Genomic DNA, 14,745 nt, shown 5'->3' with positions numbered 1-14,745 from the left:
ACTTATCAGCACAATTCCTGACTCTAAATATTCAGTCCCAGTGAAATGGCTCCCCATATAGTCTTATCACTGTGTTATTCTGGAGCACAAAATGACTGGATAATTCCATGAAGGACTGACCTAACACAGTGCAATGATGTGAAAATTCATTCCTATTACCTAGGAATGAATTTGATTGGAATTGGGATGTTATTTGTGTGTGGTAAGAACAATATATGCAGACAATGCACGTCTGTTTTTACCCTCAATCTATAGTGGCAGATGAACATAAAAACAAGGTGATTTTTTTTCTTTTGTTTAGTTTTTCATAGTTGCTCTGAGGTCTGAATGTGGTCAAGTGTAGTAATCAAATGGTCAAGATGCAGTGCAATCTGGTTGTCCATGGCAATAGTGAAAGTCGGCAGACAACGAGTCAAGAAAAAGGAGCTAAGGCTTTGAAGAAATTCATAAAAAAACAGAGAGCAACCACAATATACTATTTGACAAGGGCTGTAGGCACAGCTCGAAGCTGAGCAGCTGGGCGCGCTTCTCAAAGGGGGCATACATAGCAGTGGTCAAAGATGGCTGCTGGAAATGGGAACGAGAAGAGGAAGACCTAGAAATGACAGTGTCAAAGCAATCAGTGAGGCAAATGTTATCTGTGCTTCCTTCTCCTGCTTTATCCAGCCCTTCTATTTCTTCCAAGGGTTGGGAGCTCACAAACCTGATAATGCAAAGAACTTCAGGTCTGTAATGAATTACACTGCTAATAGAAAAAATAGTAAACAATGGGAGTATGGTAAAATCATGCTATAGATGAGTGATGTGTAAGCAACAGCAAAAAATATATTGAGGCTTTAAGTAAAGAGAAAAAGAGAAAATGAAAGTATTTCATTACTGACTGTGCAAGAAACTGCATCAGTTCTGGAAGTGTTCTGACCTATTACTCACCATGAGGGTAAATGCATTTAATTGTTAAATACTTTATCTGCATCTACCATTAGCCTGTTATTTGCTGTATAAGTATTTTGTTCAGCTGACAGACATTATCTGTTGATACATAGCTCAGGATTCATTCATCTATTTCTAAAAATTGAACCATGACTAAAATTTATAGTCCACAAGAAGCTTATGTTACAAGTTTTCTTAGTATGCTATACAATTTAGCTATTGAAAATAGTGTTGGTTTAAATAAAATTTGAGTGAAAGGTCATTGTCCCTAGTCTGGTCTTGATAGAAGTTATTCTGCTACAAGAAATGTTCAAGCCCTTGGGCCAGAGGAGGGTGCTGAGCATGTGCTGAGAGGACGGCAGTCAGGAGACCCAGGCTCAGGTGGATGTTAACAGGAATGGTTTCCCTGGACTTGAAAGAACCTGTACCTCCTTGTGCTGGACCAGCATTAGGCCTGTAGGCTATCATCGGATGGGTCTGTGTGCTCTCAGGGGGTCATGCACGCAACTTTGTTCTCCAGAGGAGCTGCTACTTCACAGGCTCCAACTGGAGATTGAGGCTTCCACAACAGCTAGAAGGAATGAAAGTGCATTAGTAGATACATGTAGGAAGGGGTTTTCTAGCTCATTCTTTCCTTGGGAAATGAAACCAATCATCCAGAAGAAAGCTAATCAAATTCAAAGGACTGAAAAAGTTTACGTGAGATTTGTCTCTTTATGATAACCCTCGTTCACTACAAGTATGTAGCCTAGAAGAGAGATCTGCTGGTTAATCTCACTTTCCAAATTTGTAAGTGAGAATTAGCAATGTTGTTTTCAAGTCTCAGAAAAATAGGATATAACCATATTAGTGTTCTAATTTACAGCCTGTGCAACTGCAAGCTTGTACGGTATTTGGCTTCTGAAATGCCTTATCCAAATGTATGTAATACCATACAGTAGAGTCTCTTAAGTAGAGCAAGGTTCTTTTTCTGCCGCAAGTGAGAGTCCACTTACCTTGGAATATGCTGATTTTTGTTTTTGTTTTTTTTTTTGCTATTTAAGTTACATTACTCACACATTAATTAGCACATTTAGGCTATCAGCTGGTGAAATGTCTTTGGGAATCAGGCAAGCATTGAGATGATCACCTGAGCAGGAAACAAGTAAAGAGGAGTGGTCTGCAGCCTGCTGAATGAGGCATGCTCCATGCCTTGCTGCTAACTGACCTGTGGGAAAGTATGCTTAGCTCCTTTAACAGCCACTGTCTTCTGCAGAACTGCCAACCTGTGCAGCATATTGTAAAAGTGAATGTGGGAGATAACGCAGAGAGTCGGGGACTGGCTGTGGAGTTTTGTTTTGTTTTGTTTTGTTTTCAAAAATAACAGCAGTTATTTTCTCTAAAACAGGTCCATGATTACCTTAGGAGCAAGCTGTGTTCCCTCTATGAGAATGACTGCATCTTTGACAAGTTTGAATGTGCATGGAATGGATCAGACAGGTAATCCAGCCTAATGTCCATCCTTGTTTCAGTTTAGCTGAAGAGCTCCCTTATGATGGGGAGCAATCAAAAAGTAAAGCGTTATGTGTGGTTATTTTGAATATCAAGTTACATCTCTACGTATCAGTGTTCAGGCTTTCAAAAGGTGCTTGGATATTGATGTAGTTGCGTCTCTGACCTCCTTAGACATGACTTATGCCTTGTTAATCTTGGCTCACACCTTAGGAAAAAAAAGCCTTCAAATTCTGTCCATTTTCACTGAAACCGAAAGCAGGTTGCAAGAATTTAAAAGAATGCCACTAGCTTGCACAGCCCCAGTAACACACTGAGGAAGCTTGTCTGATGCCATATTTACATGTTAGCTTCCTCAGAAATTCAGTTCAGTTACTGGAAACTGGGAGAGAAAGGGAAAAGGAAAGGGAGTCACAGGGACCCGCTGATTCTCTACAAACCACTGCTGCCTTTTATGGTGCATGTTTCTTGTTTAGGTTAAATGCTTCCCTAGAAGTTTATGTTTATGGGTACACCTCTCACATGGCATGTAATTCCTTAGACTCCAGCTTCATAGTTGTAGAGCAAACTAGAATGATGCTGGCTTATAACACTATAACTTGTTTTTGTGTTATGGCAGCTAACTAGCACTTTGCCAAATTAGTGTAATTAATACCAAAGTCTGTTGCATAAAAAATATGGTTATATTAAATACCTCCTCCTCTTTCCTTAGACAGAATTCCCACTGACATAAGTGGCAGTTTCTGATACCTACCCCTCTCAGAGTATATGCACTCGAGGACAGGTCCCTGGGGTTTTTTGGACACATTCTCATTGGATATTTTCATGAGGGATGTTGACACAAGTCAGAGAGAGAGAGGATGAGATTTGTTAATGCTATAATATTAGCAAAGAGTGTCAGTACTTAGAGGAATAGGAATATTGTGCAGAAAGAACTGAGCAGCCTAGAGGACTGGAATAATAAAAATGGGATGAAATTCAGGAGTATAATGCAAAATGTGGATTTTAGTTTAAAAAAAAAAAAAAAAGCAAGCATTCATCTTATCAGTTGGAAACCACCCACAAGGACTTTCATACGCTAGGTGATTGTGAAGGGGATTAGCAATCTAGAATGAATGTGAAAGAGAGCACCCGAGCCAGTTTTGAATAGCACACAGTGACTCCTGGCTCAGCAGGAGCTGGGAGCCAGCAGACAAATGCTGCCAATTAGTTTGGCTTGCTGGGAGCCTGGAACTGTGCCTTCAGCTCACTTAGCCTCTCATTTGGAAAAGAGAAAAACAGTCCGGCTCATTGCACTTGAAGCAGGCCTGTTCCCCGGACGAGGGAAGGACTACGAAATGCAGTGTGCTGCAGCTAGGAAAAGGGCAAATATGATCCTTGAATGGGCAAGACTGGGATGTCCAGCAGAGAGAGAGGAGTAGTGGTGACATTATATTACAGCCCTATTGAAAGACCTCTGGACTACTGACACATTTCTGGTCTCTCATCTTCAAGGCAGATGAAACACACGGGTGCACTGAAGGTGAATGAACTAATCGGGCAGCTGGACAGATGCTCTAAAGAGAGGAGAATGGAAGAGTTTATTTTGATCAGCCTAGCAGAAGAGAAGCCATGATTCTACTTGCTTCTAATAAGTACATCAAGGAGGTGTCTGTAGGCAGGAAGAGGATCTAGCTAAGCTAAATGCTGGTGATAATGGCACGAGAGCAAATATAGGTACCAAGTGACAAGTTGGTTGGAAATTAGAACTTGGCTGGGAATGAGAGGCAGTTTGTGCCTGTTGGAACAGCAACAGCATGGAGCAGTCTTCCAGCCCCAAATAGTGGAGGTGTAAAAAGCCCAACTGTTTTGAGCCTGGTGCTCAGAAAATTTGTGAAAGAAGTTGTACGAGACATTGCTTGAAATACCAAGTGACTGAACTCGGTAGTGCAGAACAGGGTCTCTTCCAGTCCTGTATTCCACAAATACAGATAAAGTGTAATGCCTTACTTTTCCAGGGGAGAGCTTCTCTCTTTACTAAGAACTAAAACTTTTTCCTTTAATAATATTCAAAAGAACTTATATCCTTCCATGATCTCTGATCTGTAACAGTTATGCTTCAGCTCTTCCGCAAAGATACTGAGTGGTCCAGTTTATGGACTTCCTTCAAGAATAATGGAAACTGGAAGCAAGAGGGCCATCCTGTCTGTGTGGAAGTGATTCATCCAGTCTTCATATTTAAATGATTCAGACAATTGAGATTCTAAAGCCATTTCCATAAGCTACTGTTGCATGCCAGGGTAATGTGTGTGTTTGCTGACAAGGATTAATTTAGCATTGAGTATAGTCTGTGATACAAGCTGTGGCCATTTAAAATGACATAGGTGGACCACACTGAGCAAAAATCCTTCCCAGATTGTTAGGACTGCAGCGTAGGAATGAGCAGATGGGCTGTCATGACAGCGGTTTCATTGTGGTCAGAAAGTGGGAATGACCCATAGAAGTTTTAGAGGAATATCTAGGTTTTGGGGTGTTTCTCTAAACTTTCTAATCCTGTGTATGAATAGATGTTTTTAGCAGAGGGTTGTCTCAGGAGACTCTGTGCACTTCTTGGTTTAGTCCTATTGGAAACACCCCAAAAAAAGCCTTTCCTGGAAATACAATGGTGCTGATCCCTGCCCAAATCCAGCACTGAAGAATCACACAAGCAAAGAGAAATTAATCAGATATTTTGAAACTTTCACAAAGAAAGATTCAGGGGGTTTCAGGTCATTTCAAACCATTTCTGTTCATCCTTAGCGGGAATTCCCAGTGCATTTTACAGGATGGGCAGCCATGTGTTCACATGCCCCGAGTCTTTCTCCCATCGCTGAATGAAGTGCTGCCATCCTCATTAGTGAACTCAGCCCACTATCTGAATAGTGTCTGAATAGTATTATTCAATATCAGGGTGATATTGAGTGAGTGTAATATTTTAGTTCCTACTTGACAGATGAGAAAGATCAATGTAGTGAGTAATCATTAAGTGGGTGCATACCATTGTAAGGGCTTAATTTATTTTACTGCCTCAACATTGAAGGGTTGTTAGTCTTGCACTATTACCAATTCCATCACTAAACACAATACACTGCTCTCGCTTTTAAGAAACTATTGAGTAGAGTAGCTGGCAACATTTGACAAAAGATAACAGTCAGCTTTAATTTAGTTGTTTCTTTCTACGAGTTTAATGTATCGGCACAGATGTTCATCTTTTAAGGAGAGGAAATACATATTCACTCCTCTGAGCTTCTTGCTTCTGTATATTACAAGTATTTTATTGTTTTGCTATGCACTACAATGATTTTTTTGGTGGATCATAATTTAAGTTATACTGAGGTACCAGTAACTCTTAAAGAACAGTTCATTTGAATATTAAGGTCACTTAATTTCATTCTTTATTGTATGTAATTTTTTTAAAAGGACTACTGTAAAAGGTAAGCAATGCCTATTAGCAATGGTACTCTTAAGAGAATCTGTAATATAATATTTATGGTATTACTACATATACATAATAGTAATAATTAACATGCTAAACTTTTTGGTTTTTATCCTTTGCAGACTTTAAAACTACAGTGACAAGTTAAAGTGACAGGATTGTTCAGTTAAAAATAAAAGCATGTTTATTATTTAGGCAAAAATATTTTTTAATCAATTTTTGTCATTATTAAGGAGTTAGTCCAGGATAATGATAGACTCTGATGGTGAGGCTGTTTACAAAAAAAAAAAAAAAATCAATGTATATGAGCTCTGATTACAGCGTGATTGATGCTCAGTTACTCCAATGAAGAGGAACTAATACGATCAGACAGACCCGATCTCATTTGCTGAAGGACACATTAATCATTCAGTACTTGGGCAAAAAGAGTGGTCAGGAGAGGGAGTCAAACAGAGGTCTTACAGTAATTCAACCAGATGAGCATGTTTTATCTGTCGTTGAGTATATTACACTAAAATCATGCCATCTGTATTATATATGCATCATGCTTACATGGCTATGTAGATATACACTAATTTCATTTAATTCTTTCATTTAGCTCTGCAGTGAAATATATTAACAGTGATCTGCAGGATACTTTCTTCTTCCCACTGTCAACAGTAGCCATTTTGTTATTTCAGCTTTAATCACAAAAATTAACACTTCTGGAGCTGTTTGTGCTGTCTGTGAATTACAGGAGACGCCAGCAAAAGAAAAAAATTAGTGTAGTATATTCTACATGGTAGTGAATACCTTAATTACTATTCTTTTTTATAAAGATCCCAACTAAATGTGTAGGGAAACCCTTCTAGGGAGACTTCTGAATACCATCATGATAAGTGATAGGCTGTAAGCAGATGAGTGAAGGCACATACAACTGTTTAGTCAGTCCTTTCCTATTGAACTGTCATTCATGCTGGTGAGCATCCATCAGCCTTCAGTCTAATCAGGCAGAATTGGCAGGTCCCAGAAAACAAAATGTTAACAGGCTATTCCTGTCTGGCAGCGTGCTCCGTATTGGAGAGCTAGAAGACATCATTTTGTTATCAAGGCTCAGCATGTCAAATATTAGCTTGGAAGGACTTGAGGATCCCTGTTCTCCTTTCCAGTCCTGTCACAGCCACCTGTACCTGAGTGCCACGACCCTGAATCTGGTGCCTCAAGTGTCAGCACACTCCCCATGAGGTTTGAAGTATGGCCTTTATGATGAGGAGTCACTCGCTTCACGTGGTGCAGAATAAAGTAAAATTCCCCAGTATAACTAACTGGCCCACCCCATTAATGAATCTAGCAGTGTAACAGTGAAAGGAAACTTGCTTGCAACAGTGTTTCCTCCTTCCCCTTTGTCCTAATAAATGTCATTTTTCATTCCCATGAAAAAGATTTTTGAAGTATTTTCATGGAACCAAGCCTTGTTTCTCATAAGGTCAGCTGGCTCTTTTGGGCCTTGAATGTTGGTCCCAGAAGACTGCAAGTGTGTTGATCTGCACTGGTACACATAGTATTGAAATCTTGCAAATTTAGGACTTGGTGTATAACTGGGGAAACGGTTTCAGGTCAAAGAAATGGTCCCTTTTCATGCTGGGTGCCTACAAGGGACACAGTTGCAGCATGTCATGATAAAATCTGGAGGCGAGGGCTGATGGAAGGTGCTCTGAGAATCTCCTCCCCTCCCACTTGCTTGGATTCAGTGTCACTTCTCTGTTGTTTCAGTGAATTCACATCTGCTGCCACATTTGCGGGGGGGGGTGGTGGAGGGGCAGGTTAGCAGGGCTGCTTTAGTTTAAGACTAGAGTGTGATAGTTCTTGCAGCCTGCCCAGTTGTTGTCCCACCATCCATCCTGGGGCTTCCATGGGCTCCTCAGCAAACTGTGACATGAGCTGGATTATCTGCAAAATAGAAATGTGCAGCTGAAGAAAGTTTTCTGTGCCACTAGGAGGAACAATCCAGGCCCGAGTTAGTCCAAAACTGGTTTTGGAAGTCTTGCACAAAAAAAAGCCAGTGCAGAGCAAGTACAATTTGTTTTTTAAGCAGGCCTTGATTGCAGTTGATATCCCCATCACTTCAAGGCAAATCCTGATGGCTGACTCGAGCAATTCTGTTACGAACTGTTCAGATGCAAGGTTGGCTGCAACAGGGACAAGAGATTTAAGAGCTTCTCTTGCAATAAAGAAATCAGAACAAAATGTGGGAATAGCAGACGTGAGAAAGACAGAGCGATACCAATTCTTACTGACTGACAGGGTTGATGAAAGCTCAATACCTAAATACTAGGGTAGAAGAAAATATCACTGCAGTTCTGTACAAATGATAAAGTCTTAGTCAGGTGACCTTGAGGTTGATGAAATAGGAAATTTGTTGACCTTCCTACAGAAGTAGAACTTTACAGAGAGGAAAGCCACATAGCATTTCATTGCTCAGAGACTGCACAAACATTTCATTTAGCAAAAAGTCATGGCCAAAAACAAACTATTCAGAGCCAGCTGCTTTAAGGTATGAAGAAGCTTAAAGATGCTGAAGGCATCAGTAGTTGTTAGGGTGCTTTTGTAGACCCCAGGAGATGTTGAACCATCTCCTTACCCATTCTACACAGATTTAAAACTCTGGCCTTAAATTAAACATTAATGGTGCAGCTACTGGTGTCATGTAATATGAAAATGTTATTCATGGGTAAACATGTGCTGTTTTACTTTTGAGTGTTATTCCTACAATGTAAATAAGAACAACTCTTTCTTCTCAAATCCTTTGTGTCAGAGAATTTTACAGATTGGAAATTGGTAGAAAAATTTAGTTTACCTGAAATACTGCTGGATTCGGAAACAACCTCTCCTGCTGCAATGGGCTCTAGTTCCGGGGAATTTGCAGAGAGGTCATTGAGCTCCGTGTCGCAATTGCCCATCTCAGAAGCAGATTTCGCACATGATTGCATGCAAAAGCCCCTTTTACAGCCCTTGGCGAGAATAAAAGTTCCTGCAAAACAGACAACCTGCAGTGTATTTCCCTTCCTGCACCCTGTGGTAAGCTGCTAGGCTTTATGTGACTGGCCAAGCCGTGCAGATCTTGCAACAGCTGGACATCTCTGGGGCCACAACCTGTATTACCAAATCCCTGTCAGATTCAAGAGCACAGAAACCAGTCATCTGTACGTGACGCAGCAGGACATCTGCCCATCAGCTCATTTGTTCAGCAACATTTATCCAGCCTTCAGCCCAAGGGGGAAGGCAAGGAGAGAGACCTGAAGCCCTTGAGGGCTGAGCAAGTTGTTCATGAGAGTAAGCAGGAGTGGTGACTGAGGGAGATGGCAAAGAAGGGTGAGCAGTAAGACCTCAAGAAAAATGAAGGGTGAGAGGAAGAGAAAAAAGGAACAGAAAAATGGAAGAGACAAAGTAAAGCAAAAGAGAGCAAAGCTAGGGACACTACTTGGCTAGCAGGAGAGGGAGAGAGAAACAAAAACAGCATTTTTAAAACTCACAGAGCAGCCTAGGTGGAAAGGGGGAGGAAGGAGGAGGTGGGGAGGAAGGAAAGAAAAAAAAAAAGAAAAACACTAACTAGAAAGTATGGTAAAGACAAAACCACAAGATTGGAGGGGGAAGGAATAGAAAAAGAGATCAGAGTGGCAACTAGGGCAGGAATAAGAAGAAAAGTCAATGTAATAAAAGTAGGATTGGACTGCACTGGATTTTTTTCCTTCTTTGTTTTTACATTTGGTGAGAATGAGTTTCTCCTTCTTGTAAAGAAAAACCAATGAAAACCAATGGATAAGAAATTGAGCCATAGTGACCCAGTGTGAGGGACCTAATTGGCAAGGTGGAGGGGGCTTCTTGAGCCAGCCTTGATTGCAAGGATGCTGGGCAGGCGCTTGTAACAGTGCTGTGCAGGGCAAACTGTATAGAAATACTGAGCAGACACTTTCTGTATTTAGCTACAATTTTTATTCTTTTATATATATATAATATATATATTTTTTATTTATATTTATATTATATATATATATATATATATATAAAATAAAAACCCCTCCTTACCTCATACATGCATTGTTGTGTATTATATTTTCCTGAACAGGAATAAATAGCAGGCTTACATTTAGTTCTCTCTTATTATTTTAAGCAGCAGGTAAGGTTATAATCCATCTGTGTTTGTGACCTTGAACAAGAATGGGCACTTTCTCATTTACATAATGCTATTTTTTACTGAGACATTAAACTGCAGAAAAACAGGGACAGCGTGAAAAGTAGTCATCTACATATGTTTAAAAAAAAAAAAAAAGGGAAGAAAGCACACAGAAAATCCAACTAAAGAAAACAGACTTTTAAAAACATGTGAGAGTTCAAGAAATTAAAAAGCAAATGGCCTATGAAGGCAGCTTTACTGCAAAGCAGAGCAAGCAAAGCCTCATAAAAAGGATTTTTACAGACACTTATCTGTTTAGTTGGTACATGGGTACATCGCCTGCGTGGAAACTGCTCCCTGGCTGTTTCTGGAGTCATCCGGAGGGAGGCTCCTCGCTCCTGCGGGGCCACGTCCCAGCCCTGCACTGCTCTGCAGCCCCTGATACATGGAGCCCATCATTATGAACCTGTTTGTTTCCAAATTTTGCCTGGGGGAGAAAGCACAGTGCTGCACTGGACTGCTAGAATCACAAACTGTGCATGTTAGCGCTGAGATACGAAATAACCTCCAATTTTTCACGTTGTGAATAACCATTACAGCAGGAACCCTAATGACAAGACATGGTGATTTGGAAGGAATGAGACAGTGGATTTACTGCTGTTGATTCAGCTTCTGAAATGGGCGCTAATCTTGATCAATAGGCTTTCTGCTGCTGCTGGGATACATTTTATCACGCTGTTACACTGGCCTTTTTTTTTTCCCCCCCTTTCCCCCTTTATTTTTAAAGCATATGAGATTGTTACCTCGTGGCATAGTAGCAGGCAAGTGGCAGGCCTTTGCCGGGGGAATGGTAAGGGAAGCTGCTCTGCAGACAACCGGACCACGGCTGGTGTTTCTGCTCTGTCCTGGGCACAGAGCTTTTCCCTGCCAGTGCTGCCTGCTGGGCCCTGAGCAGGGGAAGGCTCTGGAGAAAGGAAAGGGAAAAAAAAACAAAAAAACCCACGACCCTTAAAAGACCATAACAACATGGAGGGCAATTAAAAGGAACTTATTAAACATGTTACATTTATTCAGTGGTTAGTCCCATGATGTCAGGGTCCTGACTTGTGGGTTTTTTTGTTTTGGGGTTTTTTTTTTGTGAATGCTGCAGGATGTCAGTTTTGGGGTAGCTGTAAAGTTCATTGAATACTGTCACAGGCAAGGGGAGAACGGTAGGAGAAAGAACTAGTCACTTGAGAGAGTACAAGGGAAAAATCCTGTTTTATATTCTTTCCAGTTGAAACCAGAAGACCTCTTATGCTAGGTTAAAGCTCACTGTCCTGATCCCCTCACATTAGCAGACTTCATGAAACCTGCAATTTAATTTTGTCCTTGTTTTTTCTCTCTCTGTCTCTCCCTCTCCCTGCAGTGTCATAATGACAGGTGCGTATAACAACTTTTTTCGAATGTTTGACCGAAATACCAAGCGGGATGTTACCTTGGAGGCGTCCCGAGAGAGCAGCAAACCACGAGCTATTCTTAAACCCCGGAGAGTCTGTGTTGGAGGCAAACGGAGGAAAGACGACATCAGCGTTGACAGTTTGGACTTTACGAAGAAGATCTTGCACACGGCATGGCACCCCACCGAGAACATCATTGCTATAGCAGCGACAAACAATCTGTACATATTTCAGGATAAAGTGAACTCAGAAATGCACTAGATTTATCAAGATCCCTCCAATTTACAAACCAGCCTCTTGAGAGTTGTAGAAGGATGTGATCTTCACAAAAATTGTGGCTTCTGTGGTGGAATTTGTAGTCTGCATCCTTTCAGCCCTCGGCCTGTATTAGTATTGGCGGCAAGCCAACTGTTTTCCATCACTGCAACTGTACGAGTAAAAGGCACGACTGCAAACGCAGTGCTGTGGTCTGTGTTGGCTCCTTAGGCACGAGGGGGATCCGTTTCGGGGCGTCCTGGGAGGGCTGAGCCCTTCCAAGGGCCGAGCGGGGCACGGGGTGCTGCGCGTTTTGCGGGCCACAGCATTTACCACATTGTTAGAGCTTTTTGCCTCAGTCTCTTGATTTTTTTTTTTTTAAGTAAGATTTTCCTGTCTTTAATTAAGCCAAACCTATCTGTGAGTGAATGAGTAGCCACATGCCCTTAGATCATGTGCCACATTGGAAGGGCCTCTTTACAGCTGTAAGACTGGAAGCAAAATTATTGCCATTCGTCCTGGTGAAAAGTTGCCCCATCTCACCTGTCCCACGCCCTTCTTTACAGCATTTTCTTTAAACATCTGCTACCTTTGTACTTCAGCTTTTTGAGTGAATAAGTGACAAACTGATATGGTTACCCAGTTTATTTTAAGAAGTTCATTCTCCGTATATCTCTTTGCTCGGGTTAAAACAATGATTAGTATCTTCATCATGTGGAGGACAATTTAAAAACTCTGCATGGCTGCGCCACTGCTGGCTGGCTGTTCAAATACAGCAATAGCAGGGTTAAATACTTATACCCATACTACTATTTGGGGGTTGGAGGTCTAGATGTCTTGGCTAAAATGCTGTCTGTAAAGGCAGTCATTGACCTCCAAGGGAGCAAAGTTAAATCACTGCTCGACACTTCAGAAAGTCCCTCATTTGTTTGTTGCAGCCCGGCTACCCAAATCCTGGCATTTGGGGAATACAGCCAATGCCATGATATCTTTAACTATAAAGAATGGTTCTGTGAGACAGCATGGCTCAGTGAACTTTATGTTTGTAAATTAGTCAAAGGCTAGATGACAAAATTATTCCTGGAAAAATGAGAAGAAAAAAAAAAAATTCCAAACCAAACAAACCCTCTTCCACATAAATACACTTAGATCTTCTCCATTTTCAAATGAATAATGATGTAAATGGAAAATGAAAATACATGCAATTGCTTTACCTCATGTAGGAAGCATAAGGGTGTGGTGTACTAGACAGGAAGTACTTCTCAATCCAGGGGGGGGAAATATCAAAAATAAAAAAATCTGTTTGCCACCATTTGATGATAATGGTTGCAGAAAAATTAATATTCCAAAGTATTTGTTCCCAAATGATGAATAAAAGAGCACAATTCAGATGACCTGTTAATCTGCCCTTATTAAAACTCCTCAGAAAAATAATCTTTAAGCCATTATGCACTGGTTTATTTGGTAAGTGGAGGATGTACTGGTAAATGGATCTGCATGCTTTTATATTTTGGGTTGGGGGAAAGGGTGGGTGAAAAATCTGCTTACAAGAACTAAAAAACAAAGTCTAAAGCTCTTTTATATGACTTCTTAACACAACACATGAAATCTGTACGTTTGAAGTTTTCTAGATCAATGCTGTATATTTTGTGTGTGTAGAAGCACAAACGCATGTGCATCAGTTTCCAGCCATACTAAACACATATGGTATGAAATGTGTAGGTTAATTTTAAAGAGAATGAGGAATGTTTGTTTATAAAATACTGTATGCTCTAGAAAGCATGGACAGTATTATATGTACATATTTATTCTAATGAAATTTAACAAAATTGCTTTTTTTCCTTGTAAAAAGGTTTAAGAATGTGGTAAATTGTATAGAAATCTTGTTAATGCCAAACTACTGCTTAAAGGGTGTCATACAATTTCTTTGACTTTTGGCCTCTTCCATTAACCTTTGCAGCTCAAAAAAAAAGAAAAAAAAAAGAAAAAAAAGGAAAAAGCTATCAGCTCATATTGGCATTTACAGCTAGAAGTACTGTAAAACATATATTTAGCTTTTAACATTCTCGAGTAAGATTCTATAGATAACTTATTATAAAGCAGATCTTAATGCAACATTTTTTTTGTTTTAATTTTGAGTACCTTACTCTGTTTCAGCTTTGGGTACCAAAAAGATCGTGATAAAATTAAATAAATAAATATATCTTTGGAGCTTTATAAAACTATTGAAATACCCAACCAAAATACCATGAAGTGATTATAGAGGAAATAAATAGAAATCTTTCAAAGACCAGTATTCCATTCATGTCTTTGACATCACTACTAGAGTTCAGTTTCCTGGTCTTCTTGAATGTATGGAAAGTTAACATCGTCATTGTGAACGTTTCCAATTTTCTTTCTCTTTTTAGTTTGAGCTTTCAGTGGCGTAGAGTAAGTGATGGTAAAGTTGGTAAATCTGATTGTTTTGAAAGCTGTTGTTCATGGCTGCATTCTTTGTGTTGCACAAATTAGCTAACTGTTGTTGAATAAAAATATAAATATGTTAATACCAGCTTTTTCAATAAAATTACAACAAAAAAAGGCATAAGTAAATGACTTTGAGCCATGGCTTATTTTTAAGCTAGAGGTGAAAGAGTTGTTTGGCTCCTTTTACAATGGAGCAAGAGGCGTTTTGGGACAGGGACGCATGGGGTAAGCTACTGTGTGAACCTAAAGCATTCTCGCGTGGCAGGGAGGCAAGCAAACACCCTGACGCTGCAGGCACTGCGACTGCAACCCTGCATCCCCCGCGAGTTGCTTTTTCCTCTGCTCTGTATGCTTTAGGAGATTGAATCTCAGTCTCCTATTGAGAGTAAAATGCCTGCCCCAAACATCTGGGCTTTTCTTTTGAAGCTCAGTCTAAGGCAGCAGATTCTGCCTATATGCTCTGTACAGAACCCCAGCACTCCAAGAAACCTGTGGGCATCAGCGCACGAGTTAGTTAGCTTTCTGAAGGCACTAAGTCCTTTTTTTGGACACAGACC

General features: G+C 40.4%; 1 protein-coding gene across 3 annotated transcripts in view; it reads left to right on the top strand.

Annotated features, from left to right (window-relative positions):
* PPP2R2C (protein phosphatase 2 regulatory subunit Bgamma) overlaps positions 1 to 14,310 on the top strand; it is a 203,586-nt gene extending 189,276 nt beyond the window's left edge. For all 3 annotated transcript variants that reach the window (XM_067297182.1, XM_013960045.2, XM_013960046.2), the window contains 2 exons: positions 2,318 to 2,409; positions 11,437 to 14,310. In XM_067297182.1, coding sequence (XP_067153283.1) covers positions 2,318 to 2,409; positions 11,437 to 11,728 — 384 coding nt within the window. In that variant the 3' untranslated portion in view covers positions 11,729 to 14,310. The remainder of the gene's footprint in view (positions 1 to 2,317; positions 2,410 to 11,436) is intronic.
* Positions 14,311 to 14,745: the final 435 nt, after the last annotated feature.

The sequence above is a fragment of the Apteryx mantelli genome, chromosome 5, assembly GCF_036417845.1.
Source record: "Apteryx mantelli isolate bAptMan1 chromosome 5, bAptMan1.hap1, whole genome shotgun sequence".
Classification (NCBI taxonomy): domain Eukaryota; kingdom Metazoa; phylum Chordata; class Aves; order Apterygiformes; family Apterygidae; genus Apteryx; species Apteryx mantelli.
This window is presented reverse-complemented; position numbering and strand designations above follow the sequence as displayed.